Source organism: Filicampus tigris, chromosome 4, assembly GCF_054856515.1.
Source record: "Filicampus tigris isolate MCC_2025a chromosome 4, RoL_Ftig_1.0, whole genome shotgun sequence".
Classification (NCBI taxonomy): Eukaryota; Metazoa; Chordata; class Actinopteri; order Syngnathiformes; family Syngnathidae; genus Filicampus; species Filicampus tigris.
Window position 1 is genome coordinate 6,206,735 of NC_141220.1, and position 22,675 is coordinate 6,229,409.

At 40.3% G+C, this 22,675-nt stretch overlaps 2 protein-coding genes across 3 annotated transcripts; both read left to right on the forward strand.

Moving 5' to 3' along the window:
- The first annotated feature begins 851 nt into the window (after positions 1 to 851).
- usb1 (U6 snRNA biogenesis 1) lies at positions 852 to 5,983 on the forward strand. The gene is made up of 7 exons (XM_086029031.1): positions 852 to 1,218; positions 1,424 to 1,563; positions 2,245 to 2,428; positions 4,472 to 4,525; positions 4,682 to 4,787; positions 4,868 to 4,948; positions 5,035 to 5,983. The coding sequence occupies exons 1-7, from the start codon at positions 1,043 to 1,045 to the stop codon at positions 5,140 to 5,142; spliced, it is 849 nt and encodes a 282-aa protein (XP_085885157.1). The 5' UTR covers positions 852 to 1,042; the 3' UTR covers positions 5,143 to 5,983.
- A 582-nt stretch (positions 5,984 to 6,565) lies between these two features.
- On the forward strand, positions 6,566 to 22,018 carry bbs2 (Bardet-Biedl syndrome 2). Of its 2 annotated transcripts, none has more exons than XM_086029029.1 (18): positions 6,566 to 6,670; positions 7,191 to 7,324; positions 7,577 to 7,804; positions 8,073 to 8,198; positions 8,414 to 8,476; positions 8,611 to 8,688; positions 10,433 to 10,537; positions 10,702 to 10,788; positions 10,871 to 11,006; positions 12,361 to 12,500; positions 14,103 to 14,223; positions 14,931 to 15,102; positions 16,406 to 16,535; positions 17,105 to 17,224; positions 17,708 to 17,845; positions 17,950 to 18,062; positions 19,004 to 19,152; positions 20,265 to 22,018. In XM_086029029.1, exons 2-18 carry the CDS (start codon positions 7,208 to 7,210, stop codon positions 20,369 to 20,371), a joined length of 2,130 nt encoding a protein of 709 aa, XP_085885155.1. In that variant the 5' UTR covers positions 6,566 to 6,670; positions 7,191 to 7,207; the 3' UTR covers positions 20,372 to 22,018. The 2 variants fall into 2 exon arrangements, with proteins under 2 accessions (XP_085885155.1, XP_085885156.1); XM_086029030.1 differs by having other exon boundaries at positions 6,667 to 6,805.
- Positions 22,019 to 22,675: the final 657 nt, after the last annotated feature.

Consider the following 22,675-nt stretch of genomic DNA (forward strand, 5'->3'; position numbering starts at 1 on the left):
CAAGGCACATTTCTTTCGTTGAAAAAATCCCGCGGCACGCCACCATCTGAAATTGTGAAAAAAAAAAAAAAAAAATCTTATTTTAACAATAGCCTGTGTGTTATATTCTTAATATAAGCATTTTTTAACATTGAAAAATGACGGTATGACTTCTTGAACAGGAATTAAATAAACACAAAGAAAAAAGTATTTTATAATGCTTCATATTGATACTTACTCAGTGTGAATTGTGAAACATATTCTGTTTTGAATACCGTTTGAACGCTGTTTGAATAAACATAATAAAACATAATTCGCTTGTCTCTAAACAAAGACAATTAGCTGCAGCTGCTACCAACTGATATGGAAGAGTACTACAATTTAGTAACTACATGATTGCGTTGCCAGGCGCTCGACCGGCACTCAAATTAGATAATTTCCCACGGCACACCTGACAATATCTCGCGGCACACCAGTGTGCCACGGCGCAGTGTTTGAAAAACACTGCTCTAGAGCACACATTAAAACAGTAAAACGGGGATATGCCGCGCGCGCTCATGAGTGACGTCGTCGCCATGTATCACTCATAATCATTATTCTTTTCCCACATATAGATTACAGTATTACAGATTACATCATCTAATACAATGGCACACAATTCGCTATGTTTAATCAAAAGACCAATATGTATCTGTTTATAATAGGAGATTCTGTGTTTATTGAGATGTATACATTTGGAGAAATTTTCAATTAAAGTCCAAACACGCTGTGAACATATTTGGAAACACATGGGCGACATGCACACACGTTGCTAAAAAGAGAATGCAAACATGCGTCCACATTGGTATCGGAACTCTTTCGGTCGAGTTATTGTTTCAAAGGTACGCTATTACTGAGAACTCAGAGCAACTGTTTACACCGGAAGTGCACTTCAAGAGTCGTTGGCTTTGGCAAGCTAATGTCGCCCATCCGGTTCAATTGGACTGACTATGATGTCAATTTCCTGAGAAACTGGAGCGTCGTTGCTTCATTTTCCCATACGAATCTTTAGGGCAGTTGTTGAATGATGTTAGTCGGCTACAGCAGCAGCTCGGATGAGGAAAGTGATGCCGCTGGTGTGGAGGCAGGCGCAGCTCCAGACGATATCAAAACGTTTTCTCGAAAATGTAAGCAGGACGGCGATGGCAATGTTTGTCCAACGAAGAAGCCCAAAATAGAGAAATCGTCTCCAGCGGCAAGGTACGTATTACGGAAAAAGCCAAGTCATGGGACAAATAATTACTTGTCAATGCTGAATTTCTAAGTTTGCTCACAATTACACATCTCAACAAAGCACTTTCTTCTAAGCCTTTTGTGGGTCATATTAATTCAACCTCAGGCGAGTGTGAGATCTCGTCATGCCATGAAGTTCCTGTTTAATAACTGGCTTGTGTCTTCTCTGCAGGCTGCCACTCCCTGGTTGCCTGCTATCAATGTTTCCAGAAGATGAGGAGCCACAGACCGGGGACAGCTCTTTGCATGATGGTCGTATCCGCTCATTCAAACACGAGAGAGGAAACTGGGCAACTTATGTTTATTTTCCATGTAAGTATTGCGCATAGCTGTACTAGCATGGGTGCTCCTATGTAATCCAGTTCCCTTCTGCATTCCGAAAGCCTGTTTGGTTAATTGAAGATTCTTAAATTGTCAATAGGTCTGAATGTGGGTGTGAATGTTTTTTTGTCTGTACACTACTGTATTTGCCTCACTTTTGATTTTTGTTTTTGTGTGTGTGCCTAATGTATCACATTTAAATGTTTCTGAACATCAAACAGTTTTCAATGTGTCATAACTACATCCTAAGTAGATAGAATGCCATTTCTCAATGATGGATTATTTATTTTTTTACAAGTATAAAGGTGGTAAAATCCAAACCCATTTGGCTCTATGTGAAAAAAGTCACTGCCTGCTAAACTTAATAACTGGTTTTGCTACCCTTGGCACCAATAACTGAAATCAAGCGTTTGGCATAAATCGTGATGACTATGAGTGTTTCGCATTCCTGTGGAGGAATTTTGGCCCAATGCTCTTCACATAATTGTTTTAACTATTGTTTAGCTATTGAAAACAAATGTGTTTTCCTGGCACTTAATTTGCCCTATGATTGACTGATTGACTCTATTTGCGATACAATAAAATGAATAAAGATTATACACTGCATGAGCAATGAATTGCCATTGTTATTGTAATTACAATTTTTGAATGTCTGTCATCTTGTGACATCAGACAAACCGGAAGAGGAGTTTGGGGAGTTAATGGAGGTGCTTCTGTCAACTGCGGCTGCTTTTGGAGTAGATTTGACCCCACAGGAGGAATTTCATCTCAGCCTGTCCCAGACGGTGATCCTGAGACACCACTGGATCCAGCCCTTCATACAGGGCCTCAAGGCAGGCCTGGCCCCTTGCAAAAGGTTTGCTTTGCTTCTTCTCTACACGTACACTCATAAGAATTTGACCACATGGCCAAAGAAATAACACTATAATAAGCATTTTTATAAAAAATTGAAGCATAATCAGAGGTGCACATAATTTTTTTCATGCGGTACTCGCATGAGTACCAGGAGATTGTCTTTGGTACTCACTAGTGGTCCACCGGCTCTCATACGTCACCGTTCGGATTGGTCACGAATTGTGAGTCACGGATCGGATCGTTTTTTTGTATGAGCAAAAAACTAACAAAAAAAACCCCTGAAAATAACTTTTTCTTTTATTTAATATCTAATCTAATATGGCCGTTTAGGATTTACGAGCACAATTTAACGCAATTTTTTAAGTGGTACAGTGTATACATTTCAAGGTCTCCTGCCAGACATTTTGCGCTGAATGTTGTCTTACAATTAATCGGCAAACGTGTTGTTATAAATTAAATGAAGACAAAGTTTTATTAAATTTTTTTTCGTAATGAAAAAGACTTGAAGTGCAATTTAAGGCACCTTTCTTAAAACATGCACAGTACATTAACTACCAGCTAATGATAACAGCTGCTAGCCACGCACGCCGGACACTTGTGCCTTATACAATGACAGCGTAATCAACCAGCGGTTTGTTCGTGTCATAAATTAGCGACTGAAAATGATTTTGAGACAGCGTTGTGTTGGTGTTAGTAGCAAGCGTTAAAACTGCCGAATACGTCGAAAACGGAAGTCAATTCACATTAGTCATCACGGCTACCGGCTACCAGCGCCGCTAATCACAGTGTCAGCCATCTTGCGACGTCACTGGCTCAGCGCAGGGCCGAAGCTAGTCATTTGGGGACCAAGATGAATAAAACCAATGTGTCTTATTCCTAGTTAGCTGGTCTAAGATCATAAATGCACAGCCATTATTATGTTGCATGTTCAAATGCAAGCTGCTCAAGTGATGTTAAAGCCTAATTATTGTTTAATCCCTCATGTTTTTTGACACAAGAAATGTTTAATTTAAGTTTAAATTGACGTTTGTTTGGAATTGCCCCATTGAAAATGTTTCTATACAATGAAATACAGTTTGCTGCTATGCAAAAAGTTCAAGAAAACTGGTGATTATGCATAAAAGAGGAAACCGACTTGTTCGTTATTAAAGGGGAAGCCAAGGCAAACATAGTTGTACAGTTGAAACAAGTCATTCTGATAAATATTGCGTTTAGGGAATAAGAGTTAATCCACCCGTTTTTACCTATCTCTGGAGGTGGCCATTTTGAAATTTCTGTCGACTGAAAATTATATGACAGTTGCTCGGGACTCAGGTAACGACCAATCACAGCTCACCTATTTTCTGCCATGTTTGGTCGTTATCTGAGCCCTGAGCATCTGTGATGTAATTTTTCAGTCGACAGAAATGACAAATGGAAAAAAATATGTTTCTGTTGACTTCTCCTTTATAGTTGAAATCAATTTAAACACATTTTTCTCAAAAATATGTTCCCAGCAGGCCCACTAGTTGAAACACGGCATTCTGATTCACATTGCATTCGAGGAATACGAGTTGAACAGCAAAGTCCACCCCTTTTTGGCTATCTCATGACTGACCTTTTTTCTGAAGCTGAGCCGTGGTCGGTCGTTACCTGAGCCCTGAGCGGTTGTGATGTCATTTTCAGTCAACAGAAGTGATAGAATGGCCGCCCCCAGAGATGGCTAAAAACGAGTGGATTAACACTTATTCCATAAACGCAATATTTATCAGAATGCCCTGTTTCAACTAGTGGGCTTGCATAGAACATATTCTTGAAAAAGATATGTTTGGGTTGACTTCCCCCCTTTAAGTAAAAATATTTTGTATCCGAATACGCGATTATCCTCTAAATTTACATTCAACCGGCCCATTATATTGTCTTATTTATCTCATTGTTTAATAAAAATCTTGTCCCAGGGATTAACCTGCAAAAAAATGACTCCTCAAAATGACTAAATTGCTCCTCAAATGTCATTGATAGGCAAAATTGCAAAATAACTCCAACTCATGTGTTCTTTTTGCAGGTTTGTGTCCTCAGCATCCAGACTCGAGGTCTATTCTAATGCTGAGAAGACAAGGTACTGTGATTGTGTTTTTAATTGACCAGATATGAATTCTCGACAGTCTATCGATGTAATATTAGTCGATATTAATATACTCTTTTCTGTGTGCGTATATGCGCATGCTCTGCCTACCTTTGTGAGTATCTGATACTAGTACTGTAACTTTGGCAGAACCTTCTTAGGGATGGCGGTTGTAACTGGGCATGCTCAGTTGTTAAATGTAGTCCGAGTGGTGGACAGCACATTGACAGACTTTCACCTGGACACATTTTATCAGGTTAGTGAGGAGCACAGTTGAATGCATGTATTTTTGTATATGCGCTAAAACATCACGGAACACCCTCGCGTTTCCTGTAGGATCCGTCATTCCATGTGAGCCTGGCCTGGTGTGTTGGGGACTTCACCGTGCAATTGAAACAATGCCTTGATGAGCTTCAGGTGCAGTGAAAGCCAAGTAACACAACGTTAACCAACACAGTGCTTTTGTTCAAAGTGTATTTTGTATCCCCCCCCCACTTTCCCAGAATGTAGTGGATAATCATGAAGAGGAACCATATCAACTGTGGTTAGACTGTGCCGAGTTGCGCTGCCGCACAGGAAACAAGACCTTCCGCTTCCCTCTGGATGCTTGAAACTGGTTGTACTGAATGGTGCAGCATATCCTGGCATATAGAGTTTCATGAGTATGCAGGTTATGAATGACACGATCAGCAGCAAATGAACGTGTCGTCACGCAGCACAAGAGGGCTCACACTTGTAGTGTACTTACTTTTTACCTTTTGATAACTTTACATTAATGGCTTCGGCATGTTTACCATACACGTTTACTGTAATTATGACTTCAGTACTGTGTCTAGACCTCCATAACACCGAGTAAGCAAATGGATGGAATCATATATCCAAACATACATAATCAGCACAATGAATTCAAATGATGCATTTTTGTTGGACCACTTCCACGAGTAACCTCACAGGCTCACTCCTTTTCCCTCCAAAATCCCTATATATGCCAGTGGGATGTTTTTCCCAAAAACCTTTTTCCAAGTTTGGGATACTTGCACATTTTTGACAAGCATGTACACGACCACACTTTCGCTGTCATACATGATGCTTTTTTGGACAAATATTTTTAAACTATATATATATTTTGTATGAAGTTTGTCACCGAATTCAGGTATATGATGATGTCATGTCTGCTATATTATGTTGAAGAAGAAATATTTTTTGAATAAAGTTGCAAATGAGTGTACTTATTATGCTTGCAAGGGACAGATACTGTGATATTAATATAATATTTTTAAGTGATTCATGAAGCATCTTGAAGCTTCATTTACCCATCACTAGCATCAATTATTTGCTATTCGCGGCCCAATTCCTATCCCATGCAAATAGCGGCGGTCCACTGGTTTTACAACTCACAATATGACATATACGACTATATACATATGAACACAATTAAAATTACTGCATGCAGCCAGTACTGTAGTTTTTTTCTCAGGAAAGAATGGCCTGTATCTATTCCATTGGTCACCAGATGGCAGCGCTGCATCTGAGGAATTGACCGACCCACAGTTAAGCCCTTATCCCACTGACTGGCGAAGATTTGAGCGTGTTTGCAAATGTTGCGTTCTCGTCAGGGTTCGTTTAAGGTCGCAAATGTTCGTCAGACGTTCACCTGTACTTTTCTTGTCGCAGGGGAACTTTGAACACAAGAAAAATCACTGAAACTGTCGGCGAACGTCTGGCGAACATGAACGCGCATCCCTTGCCAACAGTCGCAAATGTTTGCAGCTCAATGGGATGCCACGCCACCGCTGATCAGAACTAGCTTGTGCCGTGAGAACGCATTGTCATGCTCAGCTTCCACCGTACTACTGCTTTTCAAGAGCTTTTGTTGCTGTTATTCTAAATAACACTTATTGAGGAATGACCTTTATTACAGCTACAGTTATATTTTAGCTACAATTTTATATTAATAAATTATACCCGCCAGCAACCGCCGCAGGTGGTCTTGTCTAAGAAAAAGCCATTTTCCCAAAGTCTTCATGAACTTTTATTTTGAAAACCTTAAATCGGAAGTGGCTGTGGATAACTCCTCGCTCACTTTTTTTGTGCTGAATCCTGTTTGATACTGCATTTTTTGATCGAGTTTAGTGCCAGGTAGGTGTTTGCTGTGGTCCATCCCTTGTCGCCCTTAAATAAAATAAAATAAAGTCTTTTTTACTATTTCGTGTGTTCCAGCAACACTAACAGTTTGCACCGTTCTTATTAGCTCCTTATGCTAGCCCCGACTAGGTAAGGTAAACAGCGAGTTGCTTTCTTGAAATATTTATTATAGCACTTGGTATTGATACATTGCTGTGACACAACAAAGAGCAATGCAAGGTTTCTGCTAAGTATAAAAATAGCATTGTTGTTGACCAAACGACGGGAGATTATCGCCAGTCGAACGGGCTTTGGCTTGACACTTTTTGTTGCTAGGCAACAGAACTCTGCTGCCTTGGGCAAAGCTCCTAATTACATTAGTGTCGCAAAATCACGCATTATCACTTGTTAACACGCGTGGCTATTAGTTTCTATTGCGTTTATGTACTGAATTGTGTTTTTTTTTATTCTTACGAAATTTCCCCAGATGTACCCTAAATGTATGTGTGGTTGTTTTTTCTTTTCACTTGCTTAGGAGGGAGCATATGCATCATGTTGGTTCCAATATTCACTCTCAAACTGAGCCACAAGATAAACCCTCGCATGGTGACTGTAGGAACATTTGATGGCGTCCACCCGTGCTTCACTGCAGCCACACAAGCCGGAAAGGTGAAAATGATACCTTTGAAACCCCATTTGTTGCATTTTGAACAGCACAATAGAGTAGTGGTTAGCTTGTCTCTCTCACAGTCAAGATGTCCCCTGTTTGAATCTCATCTAAAGAAAATATGCATTTTCGCTTAATAGAAGGCTCTCAATTGGTCATTATCTGAGATTATACATGCTTTTTGAAACTTGGGCGTGGGTAGTTAAACTAATACTTCATCATTCTGGCCCCTAACGATTTGTTCTCCCGACAAGGTTTTTATTCACAACCCTCACACTCGTGCTCAAAAACCTGCGTCTCATCGACTGAGCCAAAGCACTCAGGATTCAGATGTGTCCCTGCTCAACATCAACCAGGCAGTCACTTGTCTGACTGCAGGTCCTCTGGGCACAAACACTGCCGGCGACACACTGTTGGTGGGATCTCAGACCAACCTGCTGGCTTATGATGTCCATGACAATACCGATATATTCTACAAAGAGGTTAGTCAAATCAAGTTGGAGGAAGATGCACTGGATCAACAGCCGCGGCCAAATAAATTGCACGCTCACTAAATGCTTCATCTGTTACAGTCTAATGAGATGCCGAAACGGTATCAAAACTGTTGCCAAGAATTAAAAGCCCTGTCCCAGTATCACGCGATTGTTTACATATATTGAGAAGATCTGCAACTAATTGGCACAAGCTATTTAATCTTGTGTCTGGTTCGTGTTTAGTTTTGTCTATTTGCGCTCGCGTGTGTGTGTTTAGGTGTCTGATGGGGCCAATACGATCGTCCTGGGGAAACTCGGGGACATTCCGAATCCTCTTGCCATCATCGGAGGGAACTGTGCCTTACAAGGCTTTGATTCTCTGGGCAATGACCTCTTCTGGACTGTAAGAACTCTCACTAATAATAATAATAATAATAATGATGATGATGATGATGATGATGAATCATCTACTTACTACCTCCAATACTATTTGTTTCACGAAATGCAGTGAGAAGATAAATGAACCTTTGATGCATTCTTATATCTACATTGTGCTTTGAAGTGATTATTTCTTTTTTTGTGGAACGCGTAGTATGCTACCGTCTATGTTTTTTCAAGGTAACAGGAGATAATGTGAGATCGCTTGTACTCTGCGACTTCACTGGGGATGGCAAAAATGAGGTAAGCCCTCGCCAAGGTGAAACACCTCCATTGTTTTTGTTTTTTTTTGCGTTTGGACTACAAGTTATTTCAATTGGATTATTAGTCACAACACTGAGGAAAGTTGCCTTTGTTGTTGTTGGAACTCGTCGCAGCTCCTGGTTGGATCTGAGGATTTCGACATCAGGGTTTTCAAAGAGGACGAGCTTGTGTCTGAGATGACTGAAAATGAGGTAAGTGGCTCACTTGAACGTGGCTTGGATTTAGAGGCAAGTCATTCAAAGGCTTCAAGATGTTCACGTGAAAACAAAGTAAAACACTGAAATTGCCACTAATGCAGTAAACAGCTAAAAATGGTGACAACAGTCCCCAACCAAGTCCTCAATTAAAATAATCAAGAGAATGATGTTTTACAATGATTGCTTTTGAGCTGCAACAATTAATCGACGTCTCATCGGCGATCAAATTAATCGAAATTTTGGATAGTTGAGTAATGCTTTTGAGACCCGGTTTAATTTGAAATTGTACAAATCCTCTGAAGCTCTGAACAGTAAATCTCACATTTCTCTAGTCCTCCATGCATCTTTATTTTGAATGACAATATGAAACATTTGCTTTTACTTTGGGGAACAAAAACGTTTTTCTGACATGTTAAGGACCAACCAGTAACTGAATGTTAATTCATTTATTTGTGCATTTTTTGCACGCTCAATTTGAAATAATGTCCCGTTTTCGAATAAAGGGGTAGAACATGAAACTTTTAAAATTCAATTAATCGACAAAATAATCAATAGATTAATTTATTATTAAAATAATTGTTATTTGCAGCCCAAGATTGATTGTTTCATACTAGGAGCTACTATACTACCAAGTCACAACTTTATCACCGCCTAATGATAGAAGATGTTAAAAGATGGTCATACTCAACGCTGATTGTCACTGACAAGGCATTAATTAAACAATAAGTTGATTGTTGGAATGTTTTGAAGGTCTGGAGTCCATAAGCTCAATTAGCAATTTACAAAACAACTATTTACTCAATGCGTGTTTGTTTTATCTTTCAAGAAGGTATCCAATGTAAATAAAGACTCACACCGGTCGATTGAATTTTCTCGTCGGTTTTCTTGACCATCTCTGAAGTTCAGGAATCATACAATGATCAGATTCACCCGAGACGGGCGAGGGCAGAAAAGGGGCGCGGTCTAACAAGCAGCCCTCACATCTAAACATAATGTGGGCTGGTCTCCTCCCTGGCTTGGCCCTGCCTATGGGGCTGATCTTCACCAGCTGGTCCAGTGCTCACATCAGGGCACGCTGACTCTGAAACCTTTAACTGATGATGCGATGTGTAATTCCCAATTTGGTTTTTGGCTAACCTGTTGGCTAATAAAAAGCCATTCATATAGATTCAGATCCTTCATGATAATCAAGCAATATGTTGTGGAGCTCGTACAGCACAGTGGTACCTCTACTTACGAACGTATCTTCATATGAAATGTCCAAGTTATGAAACGCCTCAACAGGAAAATATTAATAGGTAATGAGCATCATTTTTATTCTTTACTCTATTCTTTGTTTTTTACTTTATGCACAACTCTTATTTATTGTGCAATAATCTAATTGTAACATGTATTTGTTCCATGTTTTGATGCATTTTTATGCTTTATAAAATATTTAGGTCTGAATTTTGGGGGGGGCTTGGAACGGATTAGGGCATTTACATGGAAAACACGTCCCTACTTACAAAATTTTCCAGTTAAGACATTTCTTCCAGAACCAATGAATTTCCTAAGCAGAGGCACCACTGTACTAGACCTTCTGGAGCTAAATGAACTAACCAGGATGTTGGAATCAGAATATCAAACGTTGCAAGTGTTTTATTGTGATGTGTGAAAGACATTTTTCAACCCAACATTTCTAAGTGCCATTGAGGAAAGTCCGTCCGTAATAATGCGTACGCTCTTCTTTTGCACGTAGACGGTAACCGCACTGTGTCACATGCACAGCAGCCGCTTTGGTTACGCCCTGGCAAACGGCACCGTGGGAGTCTACGATCGCAATTCTCGCTACTGGAGGATCAAGGTAATTGAGTCAAATCTTTGACGGACGAAAGTTTGTTACCGTATCAGTACAAACATTGTGATACCCTCAGCCTCTCGGTTGCCCTTCGTACGTTCCCGATCCCTCCTCGAGCCATATTCAGTACCGGTCATGTTTTTCCTTTCTTTGTTTTTTCCTCGATGTAGTCGAAAAATCATGCAATGAGCATCCACGCCTTTGACTTGAACGCTGATGGAGTTGTGGAGCTGATCACTGGCTGGTCCAACGGGAAGGTCAGCATCTTAGCCGTCGACGTGCTGGCGCTATTAAATCGGCGACACGTTCATCGCCTCCCTCTCTCCTCGGCCGTTGCAGATCGATGCTCGAAGCGACCGCACAGGCGAAGTCATTTTCAGAGACAACTTCTCCTCCTCTGTGGCCGGAGTGGTGGAGGGAGACTACAGGTTGGACGGGAAGAAACAACTCATCTGCGCCTCGGTAGAGGGGGAAGGTTTGCCGCGTGTTCTCTGCCGAAAGCTTTTTGACAAATCACTTTCAAAGGGGAAGTCGAGCCAAACATTTCTTCACAAGAATATGTTCTATGCAAGCCCGCTCGTCGAAACAAGGCATTCTGAAAGTTAATCCACGCGTTATTAGCCATCTCTGGAGGCGGCCATTTTGTCGCTTTCCGTGGACTGAAAGTGACATCACGACTGCTCGAGTATCCACCAATCACGGCTGACCCGTTTTCTGCAGCTGAGCCGTGATTGGTGGTTACCTGAGCCCTGAGCAGTTGTGATGTCATTCTCAGTCCACAGAAGTGACAAAATGGCCGCCACCAGAGATGACTAAAAACGGGTGGATTAACTCTTATTCCACAAATGCAATATTTAGTGGGTCTGCTGGGAACATATTCTTGAGAAAAATGTTGATTTCCTCTATAAGCTTGGAAGTAGGGCTGTTCGATTAAGCGATTTTGAACCCGAAACCGAACGTTCTGGATCGAACGATGTTAAAAACGTTCAAATCGGCACGTTCGATTTTGTTATTTTCGGTGTTTCTAAGCCACCGTAGTTTCCTCTGCATTTCCGCTTCCTCCCACGAGCGCGCAGTCCGATAACAACGACGACAACATCCATGGCTGCCGGCGATTCTGCTATTTGCTCAGGCAAGTGAGCGTTTAGTTAATAAATCGGGCAAAAATAGATCTGTAGTGTAGTGTGTGCCCCGCAGGTACAATCCAACCCGCGAGCAAGTAACTCCACATGGGAAAGTCATCCCTTTTTTTTTTCTAGTCTACAACGGACCTCTGGTCCAGTCGGACTATGCATCCGTACTTAGCTTGATGTACTTAGTTTTGAACTAATCATTGATTTATGTTTAAGTAAGACCAGGGAGAAAGGTGAAAGGCTAGTCACTGGCTGGTCGGCAAAATGACTTGCTGACAGACTGTTTGGTTTACAGAATTGACAGTCTACCTTCTCTCATGTTGATGATTTCGTTTCGGATGGTATATGCACTTTCTTCTTTCATTATTGGTTTGATTAAGAACAGATTTGAAATCTATTGTGTAAGTAAAATGCTGTTAATCCCAATGAATTGTTTTGTTAAGATTAAATTGACTGGCATTTTGAGTTCAAAGAAAGAAAAATTAAGTTGAAATAAAAGACATTCAAAATACTTCATTTTTCATACATTCATACTTTACAAAGAAATCGTAATCGTAAAATCGGGTTTGAGAGAAAATAATCTGGATTTTCTTGTTAGGCAAAATGGAACAGCCCTACTTTGGAAGCAATTGCGGTGGTGCGGTGGACAGTCCCTTTAAGCTCGGCGTGTCTTATTTTTTGTCATGTATGTTGTAGTTCGCGGCTACCTGCCGGCTGGAAAAGAGCTGAAAGGCAATCTCATGGACTCAAGCGCTGAGCAGGACCTCATTCGAGAGCTCAGCCATCGCAGACAGAATCTACTGCTGGAGCTCCGCAACTATGAAGAGAATGCAAAGGTACGCATTTTCCATGCAATTTTTGTGCATTAGGAGTGCTCAAATTTTTTTCCAGATACAAGCCACCACTCGGCTATTTTGTGGATTTTTTTTTTTTTTTTTTTTCCCCCAACGCACAATACCGTCGATGAACTAACAAAACTAACATTGATGTCGCAGTAGTCATTCATAACCCGTTAAGCTATGGATATTTGAACACAAACGGTGCAGCAACTCGTGTAGACAGACACTCACGGGCATATATTCTTCAAAAAATGATATGAATGCCCAACTGACTAATTGGCCAAATGTTTGCAGATTGTTTTGACCTTTATTTACTCAAATCATTTACAGCAGGTGTACACAATTAAGGCTGCTTTCATTCGTTACTGCACATACATCGATGCAATAATCTTTTATCCTTCAAATTATACAGTGAAATTTGTGTGTAAGGTCCTTCTACGGGTCTGTCGCTCAACGCAAAGCGAATCTTCATTTTTACAAGCAACGCTGAGGTGAGCAATGCAAGTTGTGCACGGAATTGACATTGCATGTCACACAAACAAAAGTCAGGGTTGCTTAAAAAAATATGAATACAGTCAAATAAGACTAAGTGCAACATAGCTCAAACACAAATGTGTGAAATATGACACAAATTCTGCTAACACAAACGCACGTATGACAAGGGTTAAAGTCCTGGAACTTCATTAATTGAATGCATTGCGTGGTGCAATGCATTCTGCCTTCAAAATAAAATGATCATAATCGTTTTTGCACCACGCAATGCATTCTTGGAACCAAAAATGATTAGATTTTTTTTTTTTTAAACATTATACTGGATTTGCAAAATGCAGTTGTATGCAGTGCAGGTTGCGTGATTCTGCAGCATGAGAGAAATTTCTGGCATGATTCCCAACTAATGTGCTGCGCGAAATGATCAAATTTCACATAATTGGTCAGAAAATGATTTATAACAACTGATACACACAATACACAATGATGTTTGGTGCGAGCGCATAATTTGATCGACGCATTCAAAATGTGGTATGCATCTGGAATGGAAAAAAAAAAAAAAAGAAAGACGTTTTTAGCACTCTAAATGAGTATATTCTAGGTATGTTATGACTTTTGTTCGGTGTTGCTGTATAGGGCATGCGAGGGCTGAGATGTCAGAGATCGATTCATCTTGATTCAAATCGATTATTCGATTCATCTGTTTGAATCGTTTTTGATTGATTTTCGATTCATCGTTACATCCCTAATCTTTGTCCATCTATCTATACCAGCAATTGATATTGACAGACAGAACAAATAAATGGCCTTCGATTATATAGCAGAAGGTCTATAATTGTATAAATTAGATTTTTAGATAGATTTTTTCCAACTTGAAATAATGTGCCTCGGCTCAAGAAAGGTTCTAATCACTCCAGCAATTCTAAACGCCTTTCTGCTTTTCGGCTGTCTTTTTTTTTTTTTTTTACCAGTTATTGGTTCAGCAGCCTTTCTTTGTCTTCCCCAAAAAGTTCTCACTCCCATTCTAATTGGGAACAGACTTTCGAGTCTTGACGACAAACATATGACTCTTAATCGTCATGATTGAGCGCAGCTGTCCTGTTGTTTCAGGGAGTGACGGACAGCGCAGGTGGGATTCCAGCCAACACTCAGCTTCAAACAGCTCTCACAGTCCGAGCCGCAACGGACGTCCAAAAAGCCCACGTGGAGCTCAGCATCACAACACCAAATGGTATCGGCATCAACATCTAGTGGCACTTGAACTAAGAATTAGAGATAGACTGATATCGATACCGATGCCGATTATTAGTATTCAAAGAGGCCGATAACCGATATTTTGAGCCGATATTCATTCTCAGCAAAAAGTGTCAAAATCTAAAAAAACAAAACAAAAAAACCCTCTTAACTTTGTTGAAACGTATTTAAACGTGTTTAATGACCAATTTTTCTGATTTGCATAATGTTGATTTATTTTATTTGATTATTCTTATAAATGTTTGCCAATGTACGTCCTTTTGTAAAATTCTAACAAAAAGAGAGCTCAAAGGGTCATCAGCGCGTCTTCAAAAGTTAAATGAAAACTTAATCGCTCCATATAGTTTTGCACAGTAACTTAAGTCCTCCAAAATTTCAAAATGACAGCAAATGTTCAAATTTCACTTATCTTTGTTTTGATTTCAAACAAGGACAAAAAGCGCATAGTGTTCTCAGGGTCAGTCGAATCCTTAAAGTTTACACATTTTTAAACTGATTTATTATCGGCCATCAGAATTGAAAAAAAAAAAAAAAAAAAGGCTGATGCCGATATTCATCAAAACTGAAGATAGGAGCCGATAATCGGCCCGGCCGATCGGTCTATGCCTACTAAGAATGTCCGCGCGTGTTTTGTCTGACTTCTGCTGGACTACACATGCATATTCTTTCATTTCTCTTCCCCAGAAACCATCATCCGTGCGGTGCTGATCTTTGCAGAAGGCATTTTTGAGGGTGAGAGCCACGTGGTTCACCCCGGTGTCCAGAACCTGTCGGGTTGCGTTCGAGTCCCCATCGTGCCCCCTAAAGACATACCAGTCGATCTGCACGTCAAAGCCTTTGTCGGCGGGAAAAGCAGGTAGGCTGTGCTTGCAAGGGGCACGCGCAAAAGCGACTGGCCGCCGCTGTCAGACCTTTCAAGTAAATGTTGGATTTGTCCATTTTTCGGACGAAATTTCAGCAAAAATGTTGCTCTGTCATTAGCGACCTTTAGCGATGCTAACAATGCGCAAACGTTTGGGGAAAGCGTTTGCGAAAGACAGATGGCGACTATTAGCGGCCATTTGGGCAGGATTGCAAAGATGAACAATTGTTTGCCACTAGGCACGAAACGATTCACTCAAGACCCGATTCGATTTTCAGTTCCCGGATTTTCAATTCCATTTTTTTAAGTATCGCTACCATGCTTGTCTTTGTGCGCTAGTGTGGTGCTGCAGCCATCCACAAACACAATACGCAATGATGTTTGGCGCAAGCGCATAATTTGATCTGCACATTGAAAATGTGGTATGCATCTGGGATGGAAAAAAAATGTAATGATATTATTTTTATAGCACTCTAAATGAATATATTCTAATGACCTAGGTATGTATTTTGTTAGGTGTTGCTGTGCAGGGCTTGTGTCGATTATTCGATGAATCGGTTTGAATACATTTTTTATATCCATTTTCGATTAATCGTAACATCGCTATTTGCCACTGTTTGGGTACCTTTGGGACCGTTTGTGAACCCCAAGAGTAAGAGGCAAATCTACGAACCCAACGCAATGAAAAGGTGTGCAAACCTTCCCCAGCATTCCATTTTCTGCTGTCCACCTTCCAAGATGGAATGTGTCACTCGTAAAATTTAACACCAAAAGCGTTGTTACTCACAGGCTGATGCAGGCTAGCCCTTGCTTTCAAATTTGTCTTTCACAAACTGCTTGGCCGCTCTCTTTTGATGTTTGTGTCGTTAAACTCATCCAAAAAATAACAGAGCTGGCCACTGTACAAAATGTTGCTGGTTTTGCGATATTGGAGCCACGGTAACCACCGTCACGTGGTCGCTAGCAGTGGTCAACCCGAAAGAACTTTGGCGACACCTCCTATGACCGTTTACAAACGCGCTGTTAGCGGAACAGCAGATTTGCAAGAACATGTTCGTAATTTCCTTGCTTTGTGCTTTCTGAATTCTCTTGGTTTCAAACCACTGCAGTAAATCTGTACTGATTCATCATGAATTGGAAAAACGGTACAGAAAATGATCAGATTGACGTGGACTTTGGAATTTTCTTTTTTAGAATGACTATATTTGTCTTTTGCAAAAGTGAAATTAACATGACAGTTGTTTCGTGTCTCTCACCACCTAACCTGCTCTTGTTTTGTGCCCCCCCCACCCCTCAGCACCCAATTTCACGTGTTTGAAATCACTCGACAGCTGCCCCGTTTCTCCATGTATGACATCGCCGTCGACCCCTCGGCTCCTCCTCCCACCGGAAGAGTCACTTTCACCATCAATGACCGGCCGCAGCGGGTATGTCAAGAGTAGGCATCCGATAGACCGATTATCGCCCGAGTCGATTATCGCTGCCGATATTCAGCGTTTTGACGAATATCGGCATCTGTCTTTTTAAAATCAATTAAAAACTGTGTTGAAATTGAAACAACAACGATATGTGAAAGTTGAACTTGTCTGTCATATCGAAATTTTGGAGGACTTCAGTTGCTGTAGAAAACAAGATGGAACTATTTAAGTTTTCATTGAGCTTTTGAAGACATGCTGATGGGTTTTGTTAGTATTTGAAAACAGATGTATATGATCAAAAATTTATAGTAGTTATAAAAAAATTAATCAACATGCAAATCTGAAAAATTGTTCAATACACATATGCTTAAAGGCATTTCAACAAAGTTAAGAATTTTTTTTTTTTTTAATGCCAATATTTTCTTTTTTACTGACAATGAATATCGGCTCCAAATTTATCGTCCTTCTTGATCGGCCCTGAAAAAAAACAAACATATCGGTCGATCTCTAGTCAGGAGTGTTTTCTTGACAGAATCCAAGCCTGTTTTTTTTTTTTTTTAACTTATTTGTGTGTATAGGTCGCAATGTGGCTGAACCAGAACTTCCTGCTGCCCGAGGGCGTAGATAGTCCCGATGTTACTTTCAGTTCACTCCGGGGAGGGGGACTGCTGTCCATCGTTATGGCCTCTAATGGACAGGTAAACACGGACACACATAACAATGCAACTTATGAACGGAAGATGATGTATTAAGTCACGCAAAACAGAAATTCTTCGATTGTACTCGGCAACGCATTTTTACAATTTTTTTTTTTTTTTAAATCGGAGATGCAAGTTCACTTTTGTAGTTGAATGTTTTTGCGCTGATTTTGATTCCGACCTTGTTTTTTTTCTCGAGCACATCAGGTTTTCATAATAATAATATGCAATAAATGTATAATAATATTTATGAATTCAGGGTTAGGTTCAGCAACAAGTGAAATTTTTTCTGAAACGTCATAGCAAAAAGTAACAACACACAGTAAAATCCATATTGCGCAAGCTTTTACAGATCACGTTTAAAAACAACTAAACGGAAATATCTTAAAAACCTGATAGGCTAGAAAAAAATCAAATCAAATCTGCGTATAAAGCCATCTCCGATTGAAGTTTTCAGTTGACCTTTGTTATTTATCCAATCAGATTACTCTGCAAACGGATGATATCGACCTGGCGGGAGATCTGGTCCAATCACTGGCCTCTTTCCTGGCAATCGAGGAACTGTCGGCCGAGGCAGACTTCCCAACTTACTTTGAGGACCTTCAGACCACACTCACTGAGGTTTGGATTTAGTCTCCACATATTTGAAAATACAAATAGCCTAAAGTGCTGTCTTGTTGATGTCATGTAATGAATGAAAAGACATTTGCAAACGTGCCCACTAGGTGGATGAGTTCCACGCAGTCCATCAGAAATTAACAGCAGAAATGGCTGACCACTCCAACTTCATCAAGAGCATGCTGGTGCAAGCAGAGGATGCTCGCTTGATGGGTGACATGTGAGTTTCCGATATGCTTCAATTCAAGTGGCCACTTTGCAAAATGTGCAATGAAATGCATTTCATTGTGTTGCTTTTTCTCTCTCTGCTTTAGGATTCTACCAAACGCAATTTAAATGTCAAACGGTTATCCTTCAAACGTAAACATTTATTATTAAAACTACAATATGTGCCGGTAGTCATTTTACCTTACTTCAAAAGCCTTCTTTTTTCTTACTCCAAACTAAGACTCACATGTACCTATTTAATATTACATTATCATCAGTATGTACAGCTCTGACAGTTGACTTTCCATTCTAGTGAAGAGTTGAACATGTCAGCGTACACTCCTTTATCTGCAGTATTTGGCTGCAGCAATGGATGTGGCTGTAAACTGGTACCATTGTCTTGTTGAATCATCTCTGAGTAGGGATGTAACGATTAATCGAAAATGGATTCAAAGGTTATTTAACTCGATTAATCGAATAATCGAGACGAATTGAACTCGGGCTTCTCAGCACTCACAAGCCCTATACAGCAACACCAAACAAGACATAACATACCTAGGTCATTAGAATATACTCATTGAGAGTGCTAAAAAATGACGTCTTTAAAAAAAAAAAAAAAAAAAAATGCCATTCCAGATGCATACCACATTTTGAACGTATAGATCAAATTATGCGCAAACATCATTGCGTATTGCGTTTGTGGATGGCTGCAGCACCACACTAGCGCACAGAGACAAGCATGATAGCGATTTTTTTTAACAATCGAATCGAATTGAAAATCGGGAACTGAAAATCGATATCGAATCGGAGCTTGAGTGAACCGCTACGTCCGTATCTCTGAAGTGCCGCAATCTGAATCCTGAAAGCATGACTGTATGCTAAGAGAGTTATGCCGTTGAGCATCATCAAGTCAGATTGTTGATCCATTTGTCACTGTCGCTTTGTCTTCTGCAGGACTTCAATGAAAAAGCGTTACAGAGAGCTATACGACCTAAACAGAGACCTGGTCAGCGAGTACAAGATTCGCTCTAATAATCACAATGCACTGCTGGCCTGCCTCAAGTCTGTCAACCAGGCAATTCAGCGAGCCGGTCGACTCCGAGGTAGGCTGTTTTGGCTTGGAGTCTGGATGTGTGCTGTACAATTAATGAGCCTTCAGATAAAAACAAAATGTAATTCCAAAAAAAAAAAAATCTTCAAAAAATACTGATCAACATTCAGTTTACATGAACAGCGGGGAGAAACGAAAAAATTGGATACTCTAAATTGTGCGTTGGTGTGAATGCGAGCGTGACTGGTTGTTCATCTATATGTGCCCTGCGATTGACTGGTGACCAGTAGAGCTGCACGATATTGGAAAAACATACCATATGCGACATGGACGTTGACTAGAACGATGTCGATATTATTGCGATATTTATCATGAATCTAAAGAAATTACATTTTTATTAGATGTAGACCGATATGCTTTTTTCAGGGCCGACACCGATTATTAGTAGTCAAGAAGGCCGATAACCGATATTTGGAGCCGATATTTAATTTCTGTAGAAAGGAAAATATTGGCTTTAAAATCTAAAGAAAAATTAACTCTTAACTTTGTTGCAACGCCTTTAATTAAGCATGTTTATTGAACAATGTTTCATTTTTGCATCATGTTGATTTAAAAAAAAAAATCATGATTACAACACATTTTTGACAGTATACATCTCTGTTATAACATTCTAACAAAAAGTTCAGGGAGCACCTAGGGTTGTCATCATGTCTTAAAAAGGATACATGAAAACTTAAACAATAGCTCCATGTAGTTTCCTACGGTAAATGAACATTTCTGGATTTCTAAATGACAGAAATGTTCAACTTTCACATACCTTTGTTTTGATTTCCACAGTTTTAAACTGATTTATTATCGGCCAGCGGAGTTTTAAAAAAGGCCGATATTCGTCAAAAAGACAAATATCGGTGACTATAATCGGCCCGGCCAATAATCGCGCCTATCCCTAATTTTTATTATCTAATAAAAGAAATACATCTTTTCATGCAGCAAATTAAGCAAGCTCAATGTATTCTTAGGTAAAAAAATCGGCATTTTTTTTTCCGATATATCGTGCAGTCCTAGCGACCAGTTCAGGGTGCCAAACCGTGAGTATGCGGGGGTTGGACTGCATGCCAAATATCCTCTTCTTATTTCTTTCGTCCATCCGTGCTTGTCTTTCAGTGGGTAAACCCAAGAATCAAGTCATCTCAGCGTGTCGGGACGCCATCAAAAGCAATAATGTCAGCGCGCTCTTCAGGGTCATGAGAGCTGGTGTGTCTGCCTCTTGAAAGTGATGCGAGAGGCAAAGAGACGATTGCTACTCTAAAAACATTGACTTCATCCTTCGCCAGCACAATGATGACAAGACAAAGGATTGTAGGGTTTCCTGGCATGGCAATTCTGCACAATCGAACAAACGATCCTCAGACTTGACCAAGTGCTGGATTTGATTGCGGGGAGCCATTCACGTCAGTCAAGTGCGGTGTGTAGCTAATGTAGCTGCTTTTTGATATGAGACAGCAGCTAGAACATAAAACGGTGGAAAACAGTTCAGTGTAGGAGTCAGTCAACACAGTTGTGTCAACCCAAACATATTTTTTTTCAAGAATACCTTCTATGCAGGCCCACTAGTTGAAACAAGGCATTCTGGATAATATTGCGTTTGTGGAATAAGAGTTAATCCACTTGTTTTTAGCCAGTGCTGGGGGCGGCCATTTTGTCGCTTCCGTCGACTGAAAATGACATCACAACTACTCAGGGCTCTGGCAGTTTTCTGTTTTCTGAAGCTGAGCCGTGATTGGTCGTTATCTGATCCCCCTGAGCAACTGTGATGTCATTTTCAGTTGACAGCAAGTGACAAAATGGCCGCCCCCTGAGATGGCTAAAACCGGGTGGATTTTGCTGCGTAACTCATATTTCATATTAATCACATTGCCTTGTTTCAACTAGTGGGCCTGCTGGGAACATATTCTTGAAAAAAAATATGTTTGGCCTGACCCCACTTTAAGCAGCAAAATCCGCCCGTTTTTAGCCAGCGCCGGGGGCGGCCATTTTGTCACTTGCTGTCGACTGAGAATAACGTCACAGTTGCTCAGGGTAACAAGCAATCGTGGCTCAACTTGAGGAAACAGGTAAGCCGTGATAGTTTGTTAGTTGATTGTTCGACTTGTGGGCCTGCAAGGAACACATTATTGCAAAGAACATTTTTGGGTTGACTTCCGCTTTAGAGGTGCATTGCAGCATTGCCACCTGTCATTGGATTCAAGTACATTCAAATAACAAAATGTTTGTGAAGAGATCTATTCATTTGTCTTCCCAAATATTCAAAATATTGTATTCAAAAGGTGACATTGCAGAAAATAATCATAAAGGATTGAACTTTCAAAGCGGCCAGTCAGACTGTACAGTAGATAGCGGGCATATTTACACTGTTATTGGGGATTGCTATGATATCCTGTCATGCATTAAACAGCATTGTCATCCTCAATTCCTAGCTTTTTTTTTTTTTTTTGTTATTCCGATTTTATGACAACATGTGTCAGTTCACATACAACTTTGAGGGGGATTTCTAGTCGAAATGAGCAGTTGAAATGGGTTTTCTAAGTCATTAGTGAGTTAAGACGAAGGCCCTGTGGTGTATGCCAGGTCACGTTTGGAAAATAAATGTGTAATCATGGTTCAATGTCCTGCGTGTACTACCACAAAAAAAAGCAAGCTCTGACTGTTTTGCTGACTCAGTAACATTTTAAGACAAGGGGGAAACCCATTTGGAGCAATGTTGTAGTTGTGTATTTGAGCGCCATGTTTGTAGCCAAAGAAAACATAAATGACGTCAGTGTCACACATGTTGCACACCAATGATGTGTTTACTTTTACTTTTAAATATAGGTTTGTCATTGTCCTTTTGTGAAAGATTAAATTCACCAATGTTTTAAGTTTTGTCTAACTGTTCCATGACTTTGGCGGGGCGTAGAAAGGGAAAGATTTGTCTTTCCGAGGACCTGGCTCACGCAGCGCTTTCTTCCACTGCTGGCTAGGTTTGGACGTAGGGATTAGTGCGCGTGAGCAAAGCAATGTGTCCGCTAAAAAAGACAGCAAAATCTCCAGCATTCTCCTCCCTCACTGGCTTTCCCTCTTTTGTTTAATCAACATCTGTGAATCACATGTGGCATGGCACAGCTGCACTGGACCAGACACACTTCCTGGTGTCTACATTCTGTCTACCATTTAGGTATCATCAACAAAGAAGGTAAACAAGCATTAATAGTCCAGTTGAGGGCAATTACGTGATTGATGTTACATTCACATAGAACTACAGTGGAGGGAAAATGGCTATACATCCCATTCAAATGCCAGAAATAACATTTGGGCTGTGTCTGTATCGTTTTTTTTACTCGCACTAAGCAACTTTGAGGAAGATGGGCTCAACCCTGGCACTAAGCAAAAAAAAAAAAAAATACAAATGTCCTGAATTGCTTTACGGCATACTAACTTCCTCCTTTCGCTATAAGGACGGAAATTGATTCGAACGTCTACGCGCTATTACTGGTCTCATGGTAGAAGCCCCAAAACAAACAAAAGTATTGTTTGAA